At 47.4% G+C, this 9,782-nt stretch overlaps 1 protein-coding gene across 3 annotated transcripts in view; it reads left to right on the top strand.

Moving 5' to 3' along the window:
• Window positions 1-4,591: 4,591 nt before the first annotated feature.
• Window positions 4,592-9,782, top strand: part of RGMB (repulsive guidance molecule BMP co-receptor b) — a 29,088-nt gene continuing 23,897 nt past the window's right edge. Inside the window, exons 1-3 of one of the 3 annotated variants that reach the window (XM_058726329.1) lie at window positions 4,592-4,816; window positions 5,782-5,857; window positions 9,057-9,325. In XM_058726329.1, coding sequence (XP_058582312.1) covers window positions 5,853-5,857; window positions 9,057-9,325 — 274 coding nt within the window. In that variant the 5' untranslated portion in view covers window positions 4,592-4,816; window positions 5,782-5,852. Of the gene's footprint in view, window positions 4,817-5,781; window positions 5,858-8,072; window positions 8,092-9,056; window positions 9,326-9,782 lie in introns of those variants that run through there. The other 2 variants (XM_058726338.1, XM_058726319.1) reach the window with 2 other exon arrangements.

The following is a 9,782-nucleotide window of genomic DNA, read 5'->3' as shown; positions in this document are numbered from 1 at the left end:
TGCATTCCCATCTCCCCCATGGAACCCTCCCCGAGAGGCAGGGGAAAGGGAACTTCATCTATTTCGCATAGATGCCTGTATCACTCATACATTCCTCACATTCTTTGTTGATGGACAGTCCCAACTCGGACAGCTGAAGAGCATATTAACAACTCAGCAGCAAGAGACTGACCTCTGAGAATCCTTTCCTACTCCTAAAGGATCCTCTTCTTTTGAAACAAACCCCACTCCTGAATTCAGCCAGATTTATTTCACTCAAGCTTCTGACAAACATGCAGTTTTCATCCCTGGGTTCATTCTCAGGCTTGAGTCTAGCCTTGTTTCTGGCGCAAACACGACCCGAGCCTCTTTATGTGGCTTGGACAATTTGAAATGATGGGATGATGAAATATGAGAAGAGAAGAAGGAAAAGAATACTTACTATTTTTGTACTTGTGATTATTTGAACAGATTCTTTTGGTCCCATTATTGTTCCAATCTACTAAATTGAATTAAAATGTATGCTTGGGGAATTTTCTCTAATATTGGTAAAGTATAAGCATATATCATCTATTATATTAGAACACAGCACTTAAAATTCTTAATTGGTAGTATTGACTATTAGAATACATGGTATCCAATTTCCCATATATCTTAGATTTCATGGAATTTGAAGGATTGTAGTATATTCCATTCTGTAATGTTTTCATAACCTTCTTGCCACTGTGTATACAGGTGAGTGTCTGAATAGAGATTTTGCCAATGAAAGAAACTATGAATTGCCACCATAGATCTAAACTAGTTCACAGAAGAATAACTTTGCATTTGTTTACCTTTCTAAAAAGACTATTTTCCAACTGCTGGAAGTTTATTTTTTTTATAGAGCAAATGTAATGAAAAAGAGTGAATATTTGGGGGGTATATATATTTAGCCTCTTAAAACTCATATTACAAGACCCAGAAAAGATAGCATGTGTGTATAATGACTGCAAGTGAAATAATCAACAAATACAATAGGAAAAAGGCCAGTCCCTGTAGCTTCATGTCTACTGTTTTACACTGTGCTGAATGGCTAAATGGTTCATGACAAAAGATTTTCTAATGCCAAGCCGACCAAAAAATATGGCTTTTCTCCTGGCACTTCCAGGAGATTATGGTCTATTTGTTTATCACATATTTTTTTCATGAATATTGACTTTATAAATTTAATATGCATTCATTTACCTGTTTTATTATGCACATATGTAGGAGTATTTTAGAACTGCAGGATTTTTCTAGAAAGTTAGGCTTACATTGCTGAAAGAGCAAAATAGTTTTCACATTCTGATATTCTTTTATTTATTCAACAGCTATGTGTCCAGAGGTTCCATTTTTAAAATTTACAATTTACCTGAATTCTTTACCTTAACCATCATATGTGCTGATGGTTCAAGACAGCTGTCTTACATCTTTATATAGAGGGAAAAAGGCATAGCAAATTCTCACCCTTTTAAAAGTAAAAGTAGGTCTTGGATCCTTTATGTTATTACTCAATTTAAACAATGATCCTCCAAAATAAAAAAAAGAGATCTTGAGGAACTTCAATAATATTTAACTACAGAAGGTATTTTTATTAACCACATGTAGAAAGTAGCATTTCTCCTAGCATTATTTTATAAATATTCCGTTTCTTACCAATATTATTATAATTACTATTAATATTTAAAATAGTGTAATTCAATTAGCAATAATAATAATTCTCAAACATGATGAGTACATAAAGGAATTATCAAATTGAGAATCAGTCCGAAACTAGAGAAGACTTTCAACTAAATATGCAAGAAAACCAAAACAAGAAATACTAGAAAACAGATTCATATGCTACTTGATATTTGAGATGATTCCCCCAATTTGCAAAAGGAAAAAATGAGAAATATCAAAAGTAAACAAGCTATGACCTTAACAACTGGAGAGTTGGATGTATACATTAGCTGAACATTTTAAAAGCTGAAGTTCCATCACATTTAAGTGGAAAATCAGAAGGTGGTGCAAATACACATTGCATCATCAGAAGGTTTTTTAACAGCACAGAAATGGTAAGTCGATTTTACTAAAAAGTGATTTCTTGTGCCTTTTCTATTCCCATCTTTGGTGTATTTTGGTTGGTATGAGAAAAAAAAAGGAAGATTAAAGTGAGGTAAGAGAAAAAAAAGTCGTGGAGCATTGAACAAGATAGAATTTGGGGAGAAAAAAAGCTATGTCCTTTTACTAATGGAACATCCAAGGTCCAATCAGAAATATAACCAGTTTTAGCTTGTATGAATGGAACCATGGGCAGGGGTGACTAATACATATGAAAGCAACCAAATTAGATAAGTTCAAAATATTTTTCCACCACTATTGTTTAAAGAACTTTTTTCCCCCAGTGAAGGTATAATAAAGAGTTTTCTTTAGTGGATAATTTTTTAAAGTGTGCATTGCTATGAAAGCTACGCAATTCTGAAATTTTTATGAAATTGAAGAAGCAAGAGATTTTTAGGTCAAGAATTAATACTTCATTATGAAATTTCATTCAAAAGAAATTTCATTTCTTTTGTCTTGGTTTCAGAAAAGATTCCACAGAAAACAAACAGCTAAGGTTGCCCAGAGGGAGAACTAAGGCTCCGTGTTCCAAAGTGGGTAGTGAATCGAAAATCCTGGGAAGTATCATGAAGCTAGAGAAAAGGTATTGATTTAATGAATGCATGTACATGATGATCGACAAGTTAGCATCCAGGTTCACTGCCCAATATTTATGGGAAGGAGTGGGGAGAAGGGGATTCTGGCAGCTTGTGCCTACTATTTCTGTAATGTCTAAAACAACCTTAGCAAGGGAGTGAGCAAGGACTGGGTCTGCATTAGGAAACATTCTCTGGGTTCGTGAGGCTTGCTTTGAACTCTTTTTCACCACTATGTGTCAGCTTGTCTTTGTGTTGGTGGAAGGAAAAGGAAAAAGAAAAACATAAGACTGGCCTTTAGGTTCTAAATCAAAGCTCTATGCTGCTGATTGTTGGTGTGGCTTTTCAAAGGCAAAGCGAGTGGGGGACATTAAAATTCCTTGTTTCTATGAACCAGGAGCTGAGAGGCTTTTTAGTTTTTTGGTTTGGGTTTTATTATTATTATTATTATTATTATTATTATTCTAAGTAGCAATAAAAGGATTTTTCAATGTATCTTACATTTACCTTAAAATATCCCTAATATTTATTTTTCAATTTGATTGGCACTTTGACAGGAAAAAGCAAGGTGAGAAAACTCTTTAAAAGGGAACCTAAACAGAGTGTGAGGAGGCTTCCCTTGTCACGTGATTTAAGAACCAGAGGGACCATTGCCCCTAACACAGTTTCTTGATAGTGACCCCAAGGTTCAAAGACAGATCAGTCGCCCAAGACTCCCACTCAGAAAGTCATGACAGGACCCTCCTCCTTGGATTTTCACTCTGTCCTCTTTATACTGCCCTATGCTGCCTCTAGCGTTAGATCAGGAAACTTTAAGGGATATTGAGGACAGGAGAATAGAAGAAAGCTGGAGAGGGCAAAGGTACTTAAGTGATTTACCTAAGTCAAGATGCTTGAACCTTTGCCTGGACAAGAAGAAGCAGCCTGCTCGTGCCAGGCAGTGAACGCACAGAGCGATAGCTAGCGCTGAACACCTCTGATGCTCATTTTCAACATTGGAAGATCAGCCTAGGGGAAGAAAGCTAATCGCTTCCCTCTTGCCCTCCACACCTTCTACTGGGATTCAAATAACTGTCCTTCCTCAAACATCTTTGTGGGCTTGTTCTCTATAACATAAGTCCTCACCTGTGTCTTAGGTGCCTCTTTAAATTCTCCGTCCCCTCACAATTCGCAAATCATTATCCTGGGTATTCGTAAGCTGTAAACTTTGCCACTTTGGCACCTCAGGTGGACAGGAAAGATCTCTAGATTCCTTATTTCAGCGAAAGTCCAGAGGGCCGTTCCTGCCACTACCCCAACGCCTTACACCAACCCCCGCCCCCGCCCCCACACATACCCACTATTTATACACGCTAGGAAGACCCTCAGAGATCATTTATGGAGAAGAAGGGGTGCATTTTTGTGGCTGCTGGTGCACAGTTACCGAAAATCCTGGAAAGGCGGGCGCGGGACCGCATCCGTGCCTGTGCCGAGGCGCAGAGCGGGAACAGCCTGCACGTGTCCGCTGCCGCCCGGCCCCGAGACGGCTGGCACGATCGCCAACCGGGAATCGGTTGGTGCCGAGGGTGGGCAAAGGCAACACGACCCGGTGGAGGGCGGCGCGGAGGGTGGCGCTGGCGGCATGAAAGGCCTCTTTGTGCGGGACTTGGGGTGAGGAGGCGGTGAGAACGGCGAGAGCTGAGCCCGGGCCTGGAGGCTGGGGCTCGGGGACGCCGCCACCCGCCACTCCTCAGCCGCGCTGGAAAGATCCGGGTAGTGCCGGCAGGGGGCGGTGTGACACCGGAGGGGGTGAGGTGAAGGCCCCCGGGTTTGGTCTTCTTTGAGACCTGAGGGGGGAGAGAGACGCTTGGAGAAAGCGGGACGGAATTGAGAGATTTGTCTCCCCGCCCCCTCCCCTGGGTGGCGGAGACAGCGCGCTGGCTGGAAGGGTGCATCCCCTCTCCGGACGCTCACTCCGCAGTCTAGGAGGCGAGAGAGCGGCCCCCGAGGCGGAGCCTCCCTCCTGCCCCCGGGTATCGCTGCCCCGACCTGGGGGAGAGAGGCGGGCGCCGCGCTGCCCTCCCTCTGCGCCCCCGCCGCGTGGCTTGCGGCTTATTTTCCCAGCTGGCAAGCGTCGCGCTGCAGACAAGGGAATGCCTGTGGTGAGTTGTTTATTTTGTCGAAGTTTGCGGTGGGCCAGGGGGACGTGGGGGGCGAGCGGCAGGCAGCAGCCGGGACTATTTTGTTTAGGTCTTGCTCCACCTGTGTGGTATAAATCTGCCAGCCTCAGGGCGGCAGGGGGCCAGGGTGAGAAAACCCCAGGGCTCCAAAAGGCCTCTTTTTGCCACTTGCAGACCCAGAACTACATTTGAATTTTCCACTCCTGGAATCGGCTAGATCCTAGCTTACACTACGCCCCATACCTCTAATCACTGCTTCACGTACCCGCTGCGGACAGGGCTTGCGCTGTAAAGGACGGTCAGCGCCCATGGCCCAGGGACAGCTGGCCGTAGAAGTTCTTCCCGGGTACCCCTCCCCATTTCTTGAGGATAGGAGAGCTGTTTAATAGGAGGGGCGCTCTTCAAACTAGTGGGAACTTGTTTGGGCTACTTATGGCACGAAGTCCGTTCAGGCGTGTCGGGTCTACTAGTACCGCAAACAGATCCAGGTTGGCCAGAGTTTCCCAGACTTGAGGCTGGGGGTCGGTAAGCGCTTGCCTCCCAGGCGAGCCCAGAGGAATCCCCCAGGGCTGATGATGACAGTCACCACCGCGGCTGCGTTTGCCTGGAAGAAAAGCCTAAATACATTAGCGAGCTGGTAAAGCTTTTAAGGCCTTCTCCGGAGTGAGTGGCTGGCTAATGAGAGGTTAATTTTGTTTGGAAGGGAAGGCTGCGCTGGTTTCCTGAGATAAATGGACAGGAAGCGCATTACCTCCGCGCGCTGGCAAGCGGCTACCAAATGCTTTTTGCACCTGCCGCTTTGAGCGGTGCGATCCGCTGCAGAGCCCGCAGGGATCGTGGGGGCCGGTTGTGTACGCTCGGGTGATGAGCCCCACTCAGGCCCCGGGCCCTCTCCTTCCGGGGGCGCAGCGCTCACGCCAGGCTCTGGGGTCTTCTCTCACACCCAGGTCCTGCGTGCTCAGGAGCTCAGGGGCCCCCTGATCCCGCCAAGCCCCCTCCAGGAGCGGAAGGGTTAAGAATGATGTAAGTACAATCCACTAGCTGCTTTCTGCTGGGCTGTGGGACTCAGGGCTATTTTAGCCCCAGTTTTGCGTCCACCCTGGACTGGGGAGCAGCGAGGGGGCCTTTACTCTAGAATGGGTTGAACAAATGGCTACCCTGGTAGCTCCTCTGTCCTAGGTGATCTGTTAAGCAGAGAGACCCCTCGTGTTAGATTTATGGAAATGGAGATCTATTAATGGGAATAGTTAAGACATCATGTATGGGTTCAGGTAAATAAACCTGTAATTCTCATTTAGAACCCATTAATGTTGCTGGCATGTGTTTTAATTCTATCCATTCGCACGTTCATACCATGGGACGTTTTGCTGTGACCCCTAATTGTGCTGTTCTGGTCTCATCTTTTCTTCCTGAAAAAGATGAAGGGAGAAAGACTAGAGATGGCAAGGAATAGGGTGCGTTTGTGAGTTGTGTGAGCTGTCACTTCACGATTTTTTTTTTCTGATTAAAATGTAAAACTTTTATAAGTCATTGATTTTACGGGGGGGGGGGGAATACCCAGATTTTTCTTTGTGTAATCTTAAAATTCTCCTAACTTGCAGCATTCGAGCTGGAGGAGTGGATGCGCTATAAGCGACCATTCACCACGCTCTTACTTTCCAAGCCAATTCGGGGGATCTTGCTAACCAGTCCGAATTAACCCTGCGAGTGTGTCAACTGACCTTAAGTCTTGAAAACAGGAACCACCTTGCGGTTTAATTGTGAAAATTAACATTTTACTCTAGCCGGCTGAACACTTATGTGGTAATAAAAAATGAATTGTTAGGCGTATAAATCTTGAGCTTGTCAAATTTTACAACAGATGAGCAATAAAGCACCTTAGAGAAAATGAAGTTTTCCTTCTAAAGAACAGTTCCATTCCGATGCCGAATTTGTGGTGACTCGAGGACGCCCTCTATTGATAAGATAGTTTAGAGCAGTGTGTGTCTAAGGAACAGGATATGGAGGTGGGGAAAGTGGAGGCTGGGGGCAGGGTGGAATCATAGCAAGTAATGACAGCGAAAAGACCCCAACTAAACTGAATTTGATCCCTAACTTCTGGTTATGTGTTCTGAAGTATGGTGAATAAATTGCCATGCTTTTTTCATAAGGGTCAAATTAAATCTTGGGTTAAGGAAAAAGAACCATCTTACTGTTAGTAGTCTTTGTTGGCAACATATTTTGCAAAACTGTTCACATTTGATTACTTTAAAAAAATATATGTTGACCAGTATTTCATTAACTTTAGTTCTTTGATTTATGTAGTAATTGCAAGGGAGTAAATTTTTAGTCCCATAGTATTTACTCCATAATATTATCTAAAAATCGTATCAGATAACTCCTCCTGCAAAAAAAGTCATTTCTCCAGGCAACTCTGAAGCTATTATTAAGCATATTATGGATATACACAAGGCTTGGATTATATCTTGGGCAGTGAAAGGTGTGTTTACCACTTGAGTCATCATAGTATGTAATAAGTAATGAAAAGTTACAGTAAAAATAGGCATTCTTCTTTAGGGACCTAGTGGTTTGTACAGTTCATAATGTGTCTAATGAGTAAGCCGGAATGATGTAAGGTTTGCCCTCAATTATCCTAGTCCATTGATTAGCACATTGTAACATGTGGAATATTAACGTGTCCGTGGTTGATACAAAATTACCAATTAGAGATTATGAGTAGCGAGCGGGTAGAATTGCAAGCTACAATTTGACTATAAGTGAATTTAAAATGGCAGCCCTGAGCCCTTTGGAGGAAAAGCAAAGGCAAGGGCAGTCGAAGTAACTCCGAGCCTTTGAAGCCATCTTTTAGATTAGATACCACTTCACACCTACTGATAACAGATTGGAACCTATCATCAACCTCACAACATGCTTTCCTGTGTCTCCACTTGCCAACCTCTTTTGTGGCACACAGTTGGGGTTTCTTCCTCATTTATGGATACATCCAAGTGGCAAAAGTGGAAACCGATCTGCCATTAAATTAATATACTAAGACCACGAAAATGTGTGGAAAAGCCACCAAGCAACAAGAAATCATGGCATAATTACTCTACACTGCATTAAAAACTCACTATCCTCATTAATCTAATTACACTGTAACAACACGTTGAAGTTCGCCCACTCTCAGACTCCTCCCCGCTGCTTTCAGGAAGGGAAATGTCAGAGGAACAATAACGCCAGAGCCTCGAACAGCTGCTAGCGAATTCCACCGGGAGCTGGTGGGTACCTTCCCAGCCCATCCGATCTATTCCGGACCGCGAGTTACAATCGGATTTTCAACGCGGTGGGGTGCTAGTTTTACCAAACGTCCGGAAAGGGCTCGGAACACGGTTCCGCAGAGGTGATTGGCTGCGAAGAGACCTGCCGCCAGGCGCCTGGTAAAAGCGCCCACTTCCTCTCAGGAGCAGGAGCTGGAGCGGGAGTGACAGACTGGGGGTGACTTAAAACACATACGCACACAACACCTTAAAGGGAAGCCGAACCCAATCACATTAATTAAAAGGAAAGCCAAAGGCCGCTTCCTTTGTAACGCCGGCAAGAGAGAGTAGCCGTTGCCAATTTCTGTAGGACAGGAGGAAACAGTAAATCGCGGAAAGGGGTGAAGGGAATAGAAGAGGAGGGAGCGCGAAGGAGGTTGGGCCCGGGCGCGGCGGACAGGACTCTCAACAGGCGGACGCGGAACTCAAATTACAATGAGCAATCTGAGGGTGGGAGCAGGAGCGGGGGCGGGCGCTTTGTCCCCTGCGAGTGGCCAGCTGAGCCCAGTGGACCAGCGCTTGCAGCCAATGGGGTGAGAGGGAGGGGCTAGGTCGGGGGTGGAGACGACGCGGATTGGCGCGCGTGAGGAGGGCGGGGCGGCAGTGCAAGGCTGAGATTGATTGACCGCGGGGTCGCGGCACAGAGATATCCGGGCTGCAGGCGGCTGCTCGCTAGGGCTGGGCGCGCCTCCAGTGGGTCCACGCCCGCTGAACCCACGCTGGCCGGGACCAGGGCGCCCGCGCTTTGGGGGCCGGGCTCGGCACTAAGCTCACCGTCTTTGTGTCTTTTCTCCCGCCCCCTCTGCCCCGCCTGCCGCCGCGATGCCGCTGCGCCCCGTTGCCGCCGCCGCCGCCGCCTCGCTCCGCCCGCGGCGCGCTTTTCGCTGCGGCGGTGGCGGCGGCCCGTATCCGACGCGGGCCTGAAGGAGGAAGAAGAGAAAGCGAGGCACGTCCCCCGGTCCATGCCGCAGCCACGGCCCCGAACCCGCCACGGCGCCCGTGCCGCCGCCCTCGCCGGAGCCCACGAGACCTGCATGGACGGGCATGGGCTTGAGAGCAGCACCTTCCTGCGCCGCCGCCGCCGCCGCCTCCGCCGCTGCCGCCGGGGCTGAGCAGCGCCACCGCCCCCAGCTCTGCCCGCCGCCCCTGGCGTTGCTGCTGCTGCTGCTGCTCAGCCTCGGGCTGCTCCACGCAGGTATGAGGCGCGCGTGCGAGGGTAACCAGCTGCAGGTCCAAGTGCTTTGTTCCCAAACACTCCGGCTCCCGAAGGCACACGTTGGGGCAGAAGGGCGGCGTGGCGTGGTGAGACGGTAGAGGCCTCATGGGCTCCAGCCCTGCACCTCTGCCGGGCTCACGGCGCAGCGGCAGGAACGCACCCGCAGGTCGTGCGGCGCGCCCAGGGCGCAGAGGAGAGGCCTCCTCCCCCTCCCTCTCGCGTTTCCCCGCCTTCAGCTCGGACCGTTGATAAATCTTCCCAACAGTCGCTTATCGAAGATTTAGCGGGCGGGGGCGGCGGGGGCTGTGCCCCCGAGACAAAAGTTCCGGATGCTTTATTGCTCGCTGCATTGGTGTTTACTGAAAGTCAGGCTGGGATCAGGTTTCCACCGCCGCCGCCCCCTTCGAAGCGAGACAAGGAGCCTTGTGCTGCTTCT

The sequence above is a fragment of the Neofelis nebulosa genome, chromosome 1 (genome assembly GCF_028018385.1).
Source record: "Neofelis nebulosa isolate mNeoNeb1 chromosome 1, mNeoNeb1.pri, whole genome shotgun sequence".
NCBI lineage: Eukaryota > Metazoa > Chordata > Mammalia > Carnivora > Felidae > Neofelis > Neofelis nebulosa.
Note: the sequence above shows the minus strand (reverse complement) of the source record. Positions and strands in the feature narration are given on the sequence as shown.